Source organism: Gopherus evgoodei, chromosome 2, assembly GCF_007399415.2.
Source record: "Gopherus evgoodei ecotype Sinaloan lineage chromosome 2, rGopEvg1_v1.p, whole genome shotgun sequence".
Taxonomy (NCBI): Eukaryota; Metazoa; Chordata; order Testudines; family Testudinidae; genus Gopherus; species Gopherus evgoodei.
Window position 1 is genome coordinate 91,658,566 of NC_044323.1, and position 17,793 is coordinate 91,676,358.

The 17,793-nt window shown below is 41.6% G+C and overlaps 1 protein-coding gene across 5 annotated transcripts in view; it reads right to left on the reverse strand.

Moving 5' to 3' along the window:
• Window positions 1-17,793, reverse strand: part of AOAH (acyloxyacyl hydrolase) — a 120,446-nt gene that overhangs the window by 89,725 nt on the left and 12,928 nt on the right. For all 5 annotated transcript variants that reach the window (XM_030551363.1, XM_030551365.1, XM_030551364.1 and 2 more), the window contains exons 3-5: window positions 14,003-14,098; window positions 7,907-7,973; window positions 5,347-5,446 (exon numbers count right to left, since the gene is read on the reverse strand). In XM_030551363.1, coding sequence (XP_030407223.1) covers window positions 5,347-5,446; window positions 7,907-7,973; window positions 14,003-14,098 — 263 coding nt within the window. The remainder of the gene's footprint in view (window positions 1-5,346; window positions 5,447-7,906; window positions 7,974-14,002; window positions 14,099-17,793) is intronic.

Consider the following 17,793-nt stretch of genomic DNA (forward strand, 5'->3'; position numbering starts at 1 on the left):
CTGCACTTCAGTGTGACTGGATGTCCAATATTTGTGAAGTTCTTTGGGATTCTGCTTGAGGGAAGCTGCTGTGTACATATTATACACACACACACACACACATTTATATATACACACATGTATACATATATGTGTGTGTGTGTGTGCGCGCACTCATGTGCGCTCTTTGCTAACTCCACACTTATGGTAGTAATGACAGGTATCAACAAAAATGGAGAACCACCTGGGGACTGAACTACTTTGTTCTTTGTGGTTTTTGCATTTCATTTATTTCCAACAAGTTGTAGCCAAGTGAGGTGGAGTGGAAATGAGTTACTGCTCAAACTGTGCACTCTCTGTTAGGCTTCACTCAGAGTTCAAAGATATTGAGATCAAGGGGCTTGGATCAGTCCCACCCCTAACTATAACAATTTACACTTACACCTGAGGAGATAGTGTAGTTCTCAAAGATAGATGAGAATAAAGAAGATTTTTGTGGGGCATTTTTGTGTTTTGCTCTGTGTTTAATATTTGTTTCTTTCATATACATTTGATTTCCTCTTAGCATGTCAAGTCTGAAACTCTGAGAACTAGCCACAAACTGAGTGAGAATGTCCTCACCAGAAGCTGGGATACCCACGTAAGAGTTCTCTCTCCACTTGAGTGATTTGTATTCCTAATGATTTGGGTAGTCTGGATAACTGAATCAGGTACAATCCAGAATTTCTCTGGCAGATAGAAGCAGGGTGCACACAAGTGTCTGAGGTTGCCTGAAACAATCAAACACTACAGCTTGCAGAGTAACCTGTTTCCATTCATTTCTTTGTTCTTATCTATCCTTTGCATCAGGTCCCTGTTTCACTTACATCTCAACATGCCAATGGGCCACAGAGTTTCCGTTCCAATACAAATGACAGGCTATGTTGTTGGTCTCATTCACCTGGCAAAAAATTCTGTTAAGCCAGAATCACTTAACTCCATTCAATATTATTGAGATTTCTGGCAAATCAGTCTATGTTACTTAGAGAAGGAGTAATAATTATAGTATTCAGATCAGAAGTGTGAGGCCAGGTCTACTCTAGAAACTTTTGTTGGTACAATGATGTCAATTAGGGGTGTGATTTTTTTTTGCAACGTTTCTATAGTGGCAAAAGTCCTAGTGTAAATACTACTGTACAGGCATAAAAGTGCTTTTGATAGAATAGCTTATTTCACTGGGGGAATTGGTACTAGCTATATCATCAAGAGCACTTTTATACTAGTATAAGCTGCATCTACAAGAGGAAGGTTTCTGGTACAGCTAAACTGGCAAACCTTTTCTAGTATTGCTTATACTTAATTCTCGAAGACCAAGAACCCTGACAAGCTATGCTGGATAAAGACACTGAGCTGCAGTGGATGCAGACATGAAACATTTTAAAAGCAGTGCTGGAAAGCAGACAAAGAGTCCCTCACAACATACTGCTAAGCTTTAATTTACACCATCAACTGGTATGTATGTAAGTTGTATGAACTTAGAATGGCTAACCCATCAGTAAGTGGGTATAGACAAGTCTATACCACAGCTTGCGTATTTCCTCCGACTTTGATCCACATTGCTTTCACCAAGTCAAAAGAGAATAATGGATACCAGATCCTAAGAGCCCATTCTCCTCACAGGCCTCGCAATACAGATTTGCTACAGGGCTGCTAAAGTATTCTCTGAAGTGTACAATAATGAATGCATGGGCATGGAATCCTCTTGTATTTACAGTATATAACAGGTGTAGGCAACCTATGGCACAGGTGCCAAAGGCAGCATGCAAGATGATTTTCAGTGGCACTCACACAGGCCAGGTCCTGGCCATCAGTTCGGGGGGCTCTGTATTTTTATTTAATTTTAAATGAAGCTTCTTAAACATTTTAAAAACCTTATTTACTTTACATACAACATAGTTTAGTTATATATTAAAGACTTATAGAAAGAGACCTTCTAAAAATGTTAAAATGTATTACTGGCATGCAAAACCTTAAATTAGAGTGAATAAATGAAGACTTGGCACACCACTTCTGAAAGGTTGCTGACCCCTGATATATAATTAAGAAAAGGAGATAGGCTGAGATTTCCAAAAGCCAGCACGGAGCTTTAGACAGTCATTTCCTATTTTAATAGGCACTCAGTGTCAAAATCCCTTGAGCAGCTTTGAGAAGCATGCCACCTTCCCCTTCCCTCTCCCCTAGTTCCACTACATAGAGTGAATGGATAGTCCCCCTGCACAATCACTCCATGGCCATCCACCCACACAGAGTTGGTTCCACTGTTCTGGGACATTCTACAGCTCCTGCTCTGCTAAGTGAATTTCACGCTTCATGAAGAGAGCAGTATTTTTAATCATAATTATCTGAGTCTCCTATAATAATCAGGGAGCATTAATGGCTACAGAAAGGTTAGCACAAAATTCAATTTATGTTAATTTGTTAGAACAGTGAGTCTTATTTGCAGAGCACATTTGCCCTTGGTACAGCAACATGTTCATTTATAAACAACATGACCAAAAATGAAAATTACTGATTGAAAAAACTGTTAAACATCAAAGTGCCATGAATATTTGTTGTCACAAAGATAACTAAAAAAGAAAATTATGCTGTCCTATAAAGAAAAGCAACTACATATTTATTGCATTCACTTTGTCAGTACAAATATTGCACTAACCCTGGGGAAGCGTGCATCCAAATGCATAAATGATGTACCTGAAAGTCAGTAAAGTTGAAGGAAACAGTCATCAGGTGTAACTCATTTCCACTCCACCTCACTTAGGTGGGGCAGGTGCCAGGGTGGAAGCAATGGTGGATTTATTAGCCAACATTTGCACACTCATATAACTGAAATGATCAATCAAACTGCAAACTGAAGAGGCAAATGTGAGGTAAACTGGATTTTATGCATCTGGATCCCTGACTGCATATTAAAGTTTTCACCCACAATTCGTCTTTAAGCAGTGTTACTTGTCACAGAATTACCGGGGGCAATTTACCAGCCATTACAGCATGGTTTCTAAATGAAACACCTTCCCCTCCTCCATTCGGTAGTTTCTTGGGGCATCCAAATAGTTAAAGATTCAGGGGAAAAGTTCAGGAGGAAAATCCTCTTTGTTAATGGATCTGCCTGGCTGGATGAGAGACAAATGAAGCCTGTCAGAAAGAGTAGTAAGCAAACACTTATGATGAGCTGGAGAGGATTTGCATGACCCCCAAAATAACACTGGGTTGGGCCACATCTTGACTTTTGAGAAAAGTTTCCAGCCATTTTGTTTGATGATTTATTCTGAAAAATGTAATCTATGTGAACAGCTTTCTAGGGTTGGAAGAGGCAGGCAGAAGGGTTCCACTTCTGCTGGGAGACTGGTGGGGGTGAACCAAATATCAAATATGCAGACACACAGGATGAAGTCTTGGCCTTATTGAAGCCCATGATTTCAATAGTCATTGATTTCAATGGGTCAGATTTCATCCCCACACACTTATTTATACAAAAAGTCAGTTAAATTTGGGTGTATCCCAAAATCACCTCACAAACCACTCCCAGAGTTCTTAGGCTGACTCTGCATAGTAGTATGAAAATGGTGAAGAGGAATAAATTATTTTAGGTGGAGGGAGTGGCAAAATATAGTGTGGCTATCTTGGTTTGTGAACATTTTTAGCCTTCCCTGAAGCTGGAACTAACCCAACTGCTTCTGGCTCAGGGGTAGGTACAGTCTTTAGGTACAGCCCTCGGGTACACGGTGCACTAGCCCAGGAAGCATTGTGCTTTTAGAGACACTTCTCAGCTCTCTTTAGGCACAGTTCACTCCTGCTTTCCCCTTGTTCCAGAGGGTAGGTGTTTGCTGCTGTCCTAGGTCCAAGGTAGTCTTGCGCATGCAGAGGTCCGATGGAAGTTCTTGCTCCTCTTTCCTCCCCTGTACAGGCACACAATCCAGATAAAAATCTAGACCACTACCAGTGCATCAACTATTGCCCCAGCGCCTTCTGGAAGGGAACTGCCCTTCTGCCTGCCCCACCAATGTTGCTCGGAGCACAAAGAGGATGCACCACATAGTCCCTCCCTACCCACTGCTCCTGGACAACACAAGAAAGAAAGAAGCAGGGCCAAACTGCTGTTGCAGCACTATTACTAACCCTGCAGCTTTTGACACCACCATTGCTGCTGTGAGTGTTGGGGAGGGGAAAGCCCAGTGATCCAGGAGATACTGGGGCAGGTGCCAGGGTGGAAGCAATGGTGGATTTATTTGTGGAGAAGAGGATGGGACTGGTGGATTTTTGGAGGAAGGCAGGAGGAGTATAGGATTGATGCAGTTTGTGGAAAGGTGGAAGGGATATTTTACCCAAAGAACAAGTTGCCAGTGGAGTCAGAATATTATTGAGGGAACCACTTTGTTAAAGTCTTGGCAGCACAGCACCGGAGCTGAGTGAGGTTTCCACCTCTCCTCTATTGTGTTTACTGTCTCTCACACCACCCAGTAGAATTGCCACTGCTGTAGCTGCTATGTGTTGGTGGGGGGAAGTTAGTAAATGTATGCAATGCAGACATGGTATAAAGCAAAATTTATTGTAGAGCTCAGTGGTTGGCAATAATGAAGTCAGAGAATTGGGAAGTCAGTTATTTTCCCCCTTCTAAACAGCAACAGAATTATAGCCAGCTTGCTTCTTATGGATTTGATTCAAAGCCCACTGAAGCCAATAGAAAGGCTGTGACTGACTTCAGTGGGCATTGGATCAGAGACCATGCACAACATTTTACTCAGATTTAGATTTCTGAATTCTGTCCAAGATTCTATATTTTTTCAAAAACAGGTGCCTAAATATATGGATTGATTTTCAAATGTGCTGAGCAACCAATATATCTCACAGATAACAATGGAACACGGGCATGCTTAGCACCTTTGAAAAATCAAGCCATTCCTGTTTAGGTGCTTAAATATGCATGTAAGTACCTAACTTTGGGCATCTAAGTTTGAAAGTTTGGGTTTGTGTATGCGTGTATTAGTTTTTTACTTGAAAAACTGGATGTTTACTTATATATAACATGGAACCCAGGAATTTTACTCATTCTAGGGCAAATGCACTCACACACAATGGTGCGGGAGAATTTATCTCGAAGATTCCCACTGTGATAAATGGAGACTGATAACCATATATCTGGTATATATCATACAGCAGGATCACACATCGTACACATATATCCTTTATTCTACTGAAAGCTTTCTGGAACTGTCCACATTTAAAGTATTTCTGCCTGTAATTCAGTGCATCAAGATCGCAAACTTCTTTCTTTCTATTGTACAATTCAAGTTTAACAGACCTCTGCACAGAAATCCAAGCATAACTTACCTTTGGAGAAGGGTACAAATGACAAAATGGTTGTCCTGCATTCTGTTTACACAGCTTAATGGAATGGCATACCACATCAGCATTCAATTTATACATTAACCTAAAGGGAAATAGTGCACAACAAAGATCATTAAGTTCTCCTGGGTATTAGGAAATAAAAACTACTTCAGTGAAAGGGTGAGTATCCAGAATACTAAGACCCTTAACTCATTTTATAATGGTCTTTAAGCTCAGCTCAGTGTAGCTGCCTGAACATCATTATTTTCTGCCATTGCATTTTAAATCAAATATCTACAACCTATCCTTAAAGATGATCCCTCACTCTCACAGATCTTGGGAGATAGGCCAGTCCTCGCTTATAGACAGCCTCCCAACCTGAAGCAAATACTCACCAGCAGACGCACACCATACAACATAAACACTAACCCAGGAACCTATCCTTGCAACAAAGCCCGATGCCAGTTCTGTCCACATATCTATTCAAGTGACACCATCATAGGACCTAATCACATCAGCCATGCCATCAGGGCCTCGTTCACCTGCACATTTACCAACGTGATATATGCCATCATGTGCCAGCAATGCCCCTCTGCCATGTACATTGGCCAAACCGGACAATCTCTTCGCAGAAGAATAAATGGACACAAATCTGACATCAGGAATCATAACATTAAAAAACCAGTGGGAGAACACTTCAACCTCTCTAACCACTCAGTGACAGTCTTGAAGGTGGCAATTTTGCAACAAAAAAACTTCAAAAACAGACTCCAAAGAGAGACTGCTGAACTTGAATTAATATGCAAATTAGACACAATTAACTCAGGCCTACACAGAGACTGGAAATGGTTGAGTCATTACACTAATTGAATCTATTTCCCTGTTAAGTTCTCCTCACACCTTCTATGGGTCATCTTAGTTATCACTTCAAAAGTTTTTTTTCTCCTGCTGACGATAGCTCATCTCAATTGATTAGACTCTTCCTGTTGGTATGTGTACTTCCACCTTTTCATGTTCTCTGTATGTATAAATATCTCCTGTCTGTGTGTTCCATTATATGCATCCGAAGAAGTGAGCTGTAGCTCACGAAAGCTCATGCTGAAATAAATTTGTTAGTCTCTAAGGTGCCACAAGTACTCCTGTTCTTTTTGCAGATACAGACTAACACGGCTGCTACTCTGAAACCTGCATTTTACTCAGCATTTAAAACCAGATTCCAGGGTGAAGAAGCTCTGAGCTTTACATACTGCCCCATAATCAATTATATTATAACTGTACTCCTTTTCAAGCAACCATACATGTGAAAAAGACTTAAAGGATAAAGTTAATCCAGATGCAATTTGGCTAGTACAAATTTTCAGTCCCCGACTTAACAAAATAACCAGAAATCCTTCAAACCTCTAGTCAGATACAAGTACCAAGATTGTTTCCTTCTTTTGGGACAAACCTCCAGGTTTATAGAGAATTAAATCAAGATGTTTGATTACTGAACTACTTAGCTTTGTAGCATGGTTTCCAGGCTAGATTAAAAAAAAAAACCCTAAGGAAGTAGAAAGTAAAGCAAACATTCATTTAATTAATCTGATAATTTGCAAAGCGGAATAAATGATCTACTTTTATTTTTAAAGGAATTTAAATTAGTTTGTGGGTCTCCCAAGTGCTCAAATCAAGGTCAGGGGCTGGAACCAAGTAGAGGATGACAGTTAGAAAGCCCACTAAGGTAAAAAAAGGAAGTTAGGGAGCAAGAGATTAAAATATCATGACCCTTATGAGATTATGATCCTCCCCACACACCATTGGTTCAAGAAATTTCTTCCACAGCCAAATGGACTGAATTTCAAAAGGTAACAAAGACAGGTGGACCTGATTTGAGATTTACAGATGTAAAGGTCTATAAAAAGGTTTAGTAGTAGCAGCTGGCAATAGCATTTACTAATTCATTCAGGTACAGCTGCATGGGACCTGAGCATAGGTGGTCTGGCCTGGTGGGCACAGCCAGGCTGAGGTCTGCTCACCAGGAACAGCAATTGCCAGGCAGGAGCTGGAGGAAGCACAAGCAAGCAGGTTCCATAAGCAAGAGTCAGGGTCAGAGTCAGACTGGACTAGGAGACAGGAGATCAAGCAAAATCTGGTGTTGCAGCAGGCCAAAGTCTGTATGGTTGTCCAGACAACTTTCCTGGGGTTAAATAGACTGCTTGGCTAATCAGAGGTTCCTCAGGGTATCGTCACTCTGAGTTTTTTGGGTGGCACTTCCGGTGGAGCCTATTCTTCATTGTGCTACTTGGCTGTGCCTCTGCCTGGCCTCCAGAGGTGCTGTGGGACTATCAGCCATCCCAGTCTCTGCAGACTCGATTTTAGTCCCTGGGTCCTTACAACACTACCAAAATTATCTAAGCAAGTGTCTCTCTGGAACACCACGTATATAAAAGAGTTATACTCACTCATACCAATGGGACTTGAAGAGTGAACCCCCTGCACTTCACACTGACAATACATCAGTACATTAAAAACCAAAAACAATCCTTCAAAACAAGCAAACTTTAGATGAAAAATTAGTACTTACAGTTTAATTAGTTCTGGTCCATAAAGCTCAGCTACCAAATAACAGATGCCTTGCAAGTTCAGTATTTCTGCAAAACATACATTTTTGAAACAATGGAACTTAATTAAAGCTAGCTTTACAAACTCATGAAACAAAGCAGGATTTGCTTTATCAAGGTAAATCTCAGGTTATTTTAGAGAAAGGCATATGCTCAGTCAGTGGTTTGAGCACATGACTCTGAACCAGAAAATTCTTCTAACCAAAGCTCTGTCTCCTTGTGTGTCAGTAGGTGAGTCATACAGAACTACTGTGAGAATTAATGTTTAAGTGCATTGATGATGAACAGCATAATGTAAGTGCTAAGAATTAACATAATATTTATTATAGAGCATTTTCTAAGCAGTTTAAGGACAAAGCACTTGTTATCTTATACTGTAGCTCAAAAAGAAAGCAAAACAGATAAATCAATGTGCAGAAAATGATGTATGAGTTCATATTACTGCTGCAATTACTTAGTGCCTTCAAGTGTTTATGCAGGCAAAAAAACTCATCTCTTCAGTACAGAAATAATTTTACAATGAATAACAGAAGGAGTAATTATACTTTGGCAAATAGCTATCGTGTTCCTTTTTCCTTTCATCTTTTACATTACTATGGCCTTTCTAAATACTGACTAAAACCTCATTCTTTTAAGTTGAATGAATAAGGATACACATCGAAATACAGTTTATAAAGAAAACTTTAGCAACATATTTACTGAAAAAGACAAGTGTTGCACTATCTTATTAGCCTTGAGGGAAAAACGGCGCACTGCTGTGAGAGAAACCTGAGTTTGAATCCAGTCAGGGCCGGTGCAACCATTTAGGCAAACTAGGCGGCCGCCTAGGGCGCCTAGTGGTTGGGGGTGCCTAAAAGCCCCCTCAGGTGAGGAGATGGAGGTAAGCTGGGTGGGGGGGTGCACGGTGAGGGCTGCCCGCAATAACAAGGGAGGGGTGCACAGGGGAACCGCTCTCCGCCCCAGATCACCTCCACTCTGCCTCCTCCGCTGAGCACACAGCCCAGCTCTAAGGGCTTGTCTACATCAGAAAGTTGCAGCGCTGGTGAGGGAGTTACAGCGCTGCAACTTAGGAGGTGTACACATCTGCAGGGCACCACCAGCGCTGCAACTCCCTGTTTGCAGCGCTGGCCGTACTCCCGTTTTGTCTCGGGTGTAGAGGATCCAGCACTGGTGATCCAGCGCTGGTAATCAAGTATAGACACTTACCAGCGCTTTTCTTGACCTCCGTGGAATAAGCAGGTATCCCAGCATACCTGAGGAAGCCTCTGGTAATCAAGCTGGTCTCCTTCCCCAGCTTGCTCTCGCGTTCCCCGAACCCCGAGCAAGCAGGTCTCCTTCCCTGCGGTTTGCAGGGTGGTTCGGGGAACGCGAGAGCAAACCGCGGCGAAGCTGGTCTCCTTTCCCGGTTTGCTCTCTCGTTCCCCGAACCCCCCGAGCAAGCAGGTCTCTTTCCCTGCGGTTTGCAGGGTGGTTCGGGGAACGCGAGAGCAAACCGCGGCGAAGCTGGTCTCCTTTCCCGGTTTGCTCTCTCGTTCCCTGAACCCCCGAGCAAGCAGGTCTCCTTCCCTGCGGTTTGCAGGGTGGTTCGGGGAACGCGAGAGCAAACCGCGGCGAAGCTGGTCTCCTTTCCCGGTTTGCTCTCTCGTTCCCCGAACCGCCGAGCAAGCAGGTCTCCTTCCCTGCGGTTTGCAGGGTGGTTCGGGGAACGCGAGAGCAAACCGCGGCGAAGCTGGTCTCCTTTCCCGGTTTGCTCTCGCGTTCCCCGTACCCCCCTTGAAGCCGCCCAACAGCGCTGCAGTGTGGCCACATCTAACACCACTTGCAGCGCTGGTTGCTGTAAGTGTGGCCACTCTGCAGCGCTGGCCCTATACAGCTGTACTAATACAGCTGTAACAACCAGCGCTGCAAAATTTTAGATGTAGACATGGCCTTAGTCTCCTCCAATCAGCGACACAAGCCTGGAGGGGGAGGAGAATTAGAGCACCGCTGACGTGCTCAGTGGAGGAGGCGGAGCCAGGGTGAGTTGGGGCGGGCTACCCAGGCAGGATTAGCTTCTGCAGGAGGTCTCCCCAGGCAGGGTTACCTGCCGGGGGGGAAGTGTCCCCAGGCAGAGTTAGCTGCCATGGCGGGGGGGAAGGTGGGAAGTCTCCCCAGGCAGGGTTAGCTGCCATGGGGGGACGTGGGGCAGTGGGGGAGAGGGGTTAGCTGTCACAGTGAGGGGGTTAGCTGCTGAGGGGGGAGGCGCTCCCCAGGTTGGGGGCTGAGTTAGCTGCCATGGGGGGGCGTGGTTAGCTGGGGGGTGGTGCAAGGTGGAATTTTCGCCTAAGGCGCGAAATGTCCTTGCACCAGCCCTGAATCCAGTTACAATCTAATACTAGAGTCCGATCTTGTAGTTCTGTGGAGGAATGGGAGTATTTCCTGCATATAATTGGACTCAGGCCTGATTCAGCAAAGCACTTGAACATATTGTTAAATGTGTCTCTGTTCAGTACAGTACTTAAACATGTGCCTAATTTTAACCACATGCTTAAGAGCTGAACAGGGGATGTACTACTCAATTGGGGCTGTTATGCCAACCAGTCTCCTGTATCTTGTAATCAACAACTGGATATCAGTTTTTGCTTATTAATAAGCAGTGAAGCATGACTCATAGACAGACATTAAAATCAAGGTGCATTTACACAGGAATCTATATGGTAAACGTGGCAAAATACAGAAGCAAGAATAAAGCCCACAACTCCTAGGACTCCAGAAAGTAGCTATGTCCAAGTCTCCAGTTACCACCCCCTTAAACACTGTTCCCCAAATGCCTATGTATCTCTCTCCTGTCGGTCTTAATGTGTCCAAATAAACACTTAGGATCCACCAATCAAAGTAGCTATCCTTCCTCACCCAATCAGATTAATCAGAACCAACATCCAGCTGGAGTGGTCTATTCTGAGGTTCTTCCCCAGACAAAAAGTATTTCCTTCCAAAACACTGCTAGGTTTTAAGACAGCAGCGGATCTGACTCTCCTCTCACTCCCACCAGAGTAAATCAGGAATAATTCCACTGATGTGAACGGAGTGACACCAGTGTAAAAACCTGCATAAGTGCAGGGAGAACCAGGCCCCAAAGGTTTAACAATGTAGCTGTGAGTGCAAAAGTTAAATACCCAACTATCTCTTCATGATAAGGTGTTGCTGATAGCTGTAGGAGCTACTGTAGCTTAAATATTTTATTTCAATCAAGTTATTAGCCTCATTTATTTGCCTCCTTTGCCACATAATTTCTTTTGATTGGATTTTTATAATCAATCTACTGGTTTAAAATGGGTCTCCTGACCAGAATTAGATTTTGCTATTACCCTCCTGAAATGGCACATGCACTGTATGGCAACAGTCCCGTGTCTGCTCTCATCACTGATTAAAATACCCTTGGTAAAACTAGCCAGCAAGCCAGCTGGCTCTTTGAAGTGTCCTACAAGAGAAAATAGCTGGCTTCCCCAACATCTCCCATGCTGGACAAAAGCTGACAGCATCCTCTAATGTTTCCCATTGCGAAGACAAGCCAGCAGGTTTGTACAATGTCTCTTGCCTAAGAAGAGATAACTGGTTGGCTCAACCTCGCTAGCAGCTAGGAGGAGGGGTTGGTTTGGCTTGCCATCAACTCTAGAAAGTAGACATTGAGGAGATGGCTAGCTAGAGCCATTTCTATGCACAAAATTCCTTCTGAGCATAAGAATCTCAGCATATAAATATCCAGTGGCATAATAAAAATAATGGCTGGCTCCAGGGAGAATAGGAATAACATAAAACTGCCTTAGGGTAAATATAGTCTTCTTGGATTGTACGTATTACATTCAACATTTGGCTTCAGGCAATATACCACAACCTCTGACCAATATTTTATATTTATGTCCTCAGAGTCAGTCAGTATTTGTACTTACACACATCTCCTGCTTTGCTGTATGCACACAGATACAAAGAGAAGAATACACAGAAGTCTTTTTTTATCGAAACAAGCCTTGCTAGGGGAAAGAGGTTCAAGTAAAAAAATGTGTATCTTAAGAGAGTGAAGAATATTGACCTTAAAGGAAGTTAGATTAGGCCAACAGAAACCACAAGCTCCTTTTAGTTCCTCTAAAAACCTAATTGTTGTACATTAGTTTTGTTTTTGTTATTCACACGAGGCTCTTCAGGCATATATATATAATAATAGAATTGCTCCTTCAGCTTAAATGGTACCTTTTTCCTCAAAAGCTCTGCTCCCTGTGTGCATTCAAAAAAATATCTATTGATCTGAGTGATAAAAGTAAGTTGTTACCACTTTTTACTCTTGTTTGCTCTGCAGAGCCTATACATCTAGAAGAGTGAGGGCTGGATTGCATTCTGGCTCATGCATCATCCACAGAATTCTTAACTAATTTCTAGACCCGGGTCAAACTTTTCCCTCAAGGAATAGCAATAGCTTTCACGTGTCTAACTGAAGATAATGAGTTTTCACAGATGTAACTTGAAGGGATGAGGGGGTTATATACATACAGAGGAGGGCAGAATTTTGCCTGTAGAATTTTTTACACTTGCAGTGATGCATAAACGAGAAAGAAGGCAACTTGACCTTCAGAGTGGAGGGCAGGTTTACAGGTCTGGCAGTTAAAAATAAATTTCATCACTTGTATACTGAACAAATTTGAAATAGATTCACTGTGTGAAAATAAACACAGAACCATAGTGTGTCATCTTTACAGAGCCTTTTTGGTTTTGTTTTTTTTTTTAGAAGAAAACCCTACTTTAACAGCAGTATTAGGGTTTATAATTGAAGCTCTATCGTTATCTGCCTGTGATGTCAAAAATGAAAATATGTCTCATGGAACAGGAACTGACTGACCATCATTTGACTCAGTGAATGACCTCTAGCAAACCCTTCTCCACACCTTAGAAAGGATAGAATTATTATTCTACATGCATCCTCCATGACACTAGGGACTAAAGAGCAAGACATTAGTTTTTCAGAGATGGAATTACTAAAATACTGTATAAAAAATTCTTTAATGAAAAATCCTAAACTGTCTTTTTAAATTAATGAAGTTAGAGACAGCATCGACTTTAGATTCATCAGTTCCAATGCCAGAGGGGACCATTGTGATCCTCTGATCTGCCCTTCGGTACAGATCTTTTAGAAAAACATTCAATCTTGATTTAACAATTGTCAGTGATGGAGACTCTGTCATGACCCTTGAGGGGTAGCTCTCCAGCCTGCCTTTTGTGAACAGCACCTCTTCCTCTTCTCCCCTCAGCAGCACAGTACCTGCCTGATCTCATTCAGGCCTTGGCTGCCAATGCGAGGCAGCAGATTTGCAGGGCTAGATATGCCATCAGCATGCTGCAGATTGTGTTACTGTTGCACCAATGCAGCCCCTGGGTTATGTTTTGTATGAGGGAGTGAGGTACTGTTCCCTACGAGCAGCATGGAATATGTCTAGTCAATTTTGAAAAGTTACTTTAAAGTAAGTGAATGTCTTACGCCTGCCCTTCAGTCCCTCTGCCAGTTTCTGTGACTTTACAACAGTTTCTTATTTCTGAAAATGTTTTCATCTTCCCAGTTGCTATGTAAAGACTTGCACAAATGTAAGGGAAACTGACTGAATATACAGTGAAACTGACTATTCTTTAAGTGCTGACAAATCTACAAAGTAAACAAACTGGGGGTATTATATGCAAGTATCTTTGGGGTGAAATTCTGGCTGCACTAAAGTCAGTGGGAGTTGTCACTGACTTTAATGAGCCACAATTTCACCTTTGATATCTTTCACATACACTATTCATAGATGGTGTAACAGTAGTGAGTAAAAAGCAACAAAGAGTCCTGTGGCACCTTATAGACTAACCAATGTATTGGAGCATAAGCTTTTTGTGGGTGAATATCCACTTCCTCAGACGCATGTCCAGACTAACACGGCTACCACTCTGATACTTGATGCCAGTAGTGGGTAAAACATTTTCAGATTCAAGTGAATTTTTAATTAACAGTGAAATACAGTGGTACCAGCATTACATATGGTGTATTTGATATTTACCAGGTAGATAGTTGCAGAGTCTCTCTATTGCTTCTTTTGCTGTACAGTTGTGAACCATTGCAAGCTGTTCAATTACTGATACCACAAACACACATCCTGCAAACAAGCAAAACAAAGAGATCACTATCTCATACATATGACAAGATTAAATAGAGTGTCTATATAGCCAAGTGGACATGAACCATTAGGTGTATTGTTTTTTGAGATGTTCCATGGCTGATAATATTTCTGAAAAAAACCCATCTCCACTATATTTCTAACTTTTATTAAAACAGAGCTACTTATCAAGCCAGAGGTTGGATGCAATTGGTAGATGAATGCACAAAACAACCTGAATTTTATACAGCCATATTTAGATCTGGTCAAGACTCTCATCAAATCTGACATTTCAAAATTTGTTTTAATTCTGAATCAGAAGAAAACCATACATTTCCTGGAACAAAAACTTTCTGAAAACAAAACTCAATGTAATAAAATCAAGATGTTTTGTTCCAAACTTTGATTTTTGTATGTTATATCATAACAGCATATAAAATAAATTTATTAAAAAAATGATGAAATAAAATATTAAAATGTTTCATTCTGATAATGTAGAAATGCTTTTTTATTAAAAAAATGTGAATTAAATTTTGTCAAAATCTACATGTTCCAGCAGAAAGTTAAGATTTCTACAAAATGGTATTTTCCAATAGAAAAATATTTTGTTGGAAATTTTTAACTAGCTGTAGCCACACTGGCGAGAAACACCGTACAAACATACAATTTTCTAGGTTTGATTCCTGTCCCTTATGTGAACCCACCTGCACCTAAGAAACAAACTGAGGAAGGAAAAAAAATATTCTAGAGATCCAACACTATTCCAACAGCCAGTATAATAATCAGCATCTTGGCACTCTGCACATAGCTGGCAATCACATGCCCATGGTTGATTCACAGTCACGTACCTGTTACCTCTTCACAGCATGCACCTGGACAGAAATAGGCAAAAACTGAAGGACAAAAAACTCCTGCATGACTGTAGATTAGAAATCACCAACCGCAAATATAACACATCAAACAAAACACTCCAGTGACAACATGGCCTAGTCCTGCACAGGATCTCCATGGGAGTCAATGGAGGTTCTACACACAAAGGACTTGCAAGAGAAGGCCCCGAGACAGCAAAATAAACATTTGCTAAGGCCGAAATATTTCCTAAATTCACCATGCTCCCGTTATGTGGTTATACATGGGTCATTTTCTGAGCTCTGGTAAGCACAGGGGCTGCTCATTGCTGCTCCAGCCCTGAGCAAGCGGGAACACAGCCTTGCCTCCACTGAACCAGACAGTAGAGCAAGGCTGGTGCACCAGGGGAAATGGCAGAGAATGAGGGAAGAGGTTCTATTTAATCCTAACAGAGCACAGTTCATTCTCCTTGTGTGCAAGGGGCAGAACTGTACATTGGCCAAACCAGACAGTCTCTATGCAAAAGAATAAACGGACACTAATCTGACATCAGGAATCATAACATTCAAAAACCAGTAGGAGAACACTTCAACCTCTCTGGCCACTCAGTAACAGACCTCAAGGTGTCAATTTTGCAACAGAAAGACTTCAAAAACAGACTCCAATGAGAAACTGCTGAGCTTGAATTGATTTGCAAATTAGATCCCATAACGCTGGCTTGAATAGAGACTGGGAATGGCTGAGTCATTACACTACTTGAATCTGTTTCCTTATGATAACTATCCTTACACCTCTTGTCAACTGTCTGTAACTGACCATCTTGATTATCACTACAAAAGTTTTTTTCCTGCTGATAATTAATTAATTAGCCTCTTGGAACTGGTATGGCATCTTCTCTGTATGTATATGTATATACTCTTCTTATATGTTCCATTCTATGCGTCCGATGAAGTGGGCTGTAGCCAACGAAAGCATATGCTCAAATAAATTTGTTAGACTCTAAGGTGCCACAAGTACTCCTGTTCTTTTTAAGATCTATTTGTTTCCAGCAGCCCAAATAAGGAATTCCCTTTGTATTCAATACAGCTGAGTCCTGACTCTTTTCTCCCACCAGGGACTACTGAGGAGATTCTGATCTCAGGTTTTGGTTTGACACAAAACAGAGATGCAAAATTCAAATACTGATATAGATCCAAGCTTTCCCAAAGCTCAGAGATATTAACATTCAGGGTTTTGGTCAGACCTATATCTAGTAAGGGGCAGTTAAATTCTATATTGATGACCCTGCCACAATGTGCTAATAAACCAAACAAGGTGTTATTTTCCCATATAAGGCTGCGATATTCTTCATGGACCTGGTTATGAGTTGGAAAGTGGTGGAGAAAATATACCACCATTGGAAATTATTAGGCCCAGTCTCTTTATTGAGAGTTTTTATTAAAAGGTAATATAATTCTATATAGAGAAAAGCAAACCTTATATTTTATAGGAAGTAATTCAAGGACACGAATGGGAATAGCAGGCAGCTCACCATCTCATGGTAGACATAAAAAAACCCTGCTTCACTATACTTAACCTCATTAAACAAAAACTTCAACAGGACTCCTTAAGAGATGTAATTTAGAAGGCATGCTAATTATTAGAATGGATACTTACATAAAACAGAGAATAAATTGAAAGAGACACCAAGGAAGAAAGACAGCAGCACATTTCAAGGACCTAGCACTTAATCAAAAAAATAAATTCACAATGAAGAAAATATCCCAAATAATAAAGACGTTAGCAACAAAATCAGAGACCCAACATCAGTGCCCAGAGCAGACATACTGTACATCCCTATACCCACCATGAAAACCCTGCTAGGAACATATCCAGGAGGGACTTCTATTCTGTATACCTAGGGCCCCCACCACTGTAATGTCCGAGCACTTTACAAATATTAGCAAATTTACCTTCCCGACCCTTATTACTGCCTCTATTTTACAGAGATTAAATGACTTGCTCAAGCTTACATAGGAAATACATGTCAATGCTAAGAAGTAAACTTGCCTCTTGAGTACCAGTCCAGTGCTTTAACCAAAAGACTACCCTTCCTTTCACAACCCTTGGTCTAAATAGTTTACAGTCTTGAAGACAGGAGTAAAAACATGAGATGCACTAGCCAAACGAGAGGCAGGAGTTGGCTTTGACAGTTCTAAATAGTAGTAGTTATTATTTTTCATTTTTGTTGTGTGTGGGCCTCACGGAAGAAGTGACTCTTCAGGGAAGATCTGAATGAAGACAGGACACTGGCTGGGAGAAGTGGGTTTGGAATGTTATGCATTGCATTCATGGCAGCCTGGAAAAAGTGCAAAGATGGGAGCAGGAGAAGAAAACTCTAGGGGCATCAAGGTCAACACTATTGGCAGAGCAAAAGGCACAAGGGGAGAATGTGAGAGGAGACAAGAGCCGAATGTAGGCTCAGGTAGAACTGAGCACAGCCTGGAATCCAGGGCAAAATGTTCAAATTGATGCCCTGGCAAGGAGAACCTGATGGAGTGGTTCAAACAAGGGAATGAGAGGATCTTTCGGCAAATTCCAAGCATGGTCACATTCACAGAGAAAAGACATGTTCTCCCCCCCTACCAATAATGTAAGTCAAATTTACAGAGATTTTCATTTAGATTTTGAACATCTACTTCCTCAAGCTGAGCAACCTGTCACTTTGAGCAGCTGAAGGTGACAGAGACTGCAGGGCAGAAAAATAATGTTCCATTTGTCATTGTTATATAACAGAGAACTCAGCATTTTCACTGATGTTTCGCCACCTAAGCCCCTGATAGCATTCCCTCTGTATCTCCTGTTCA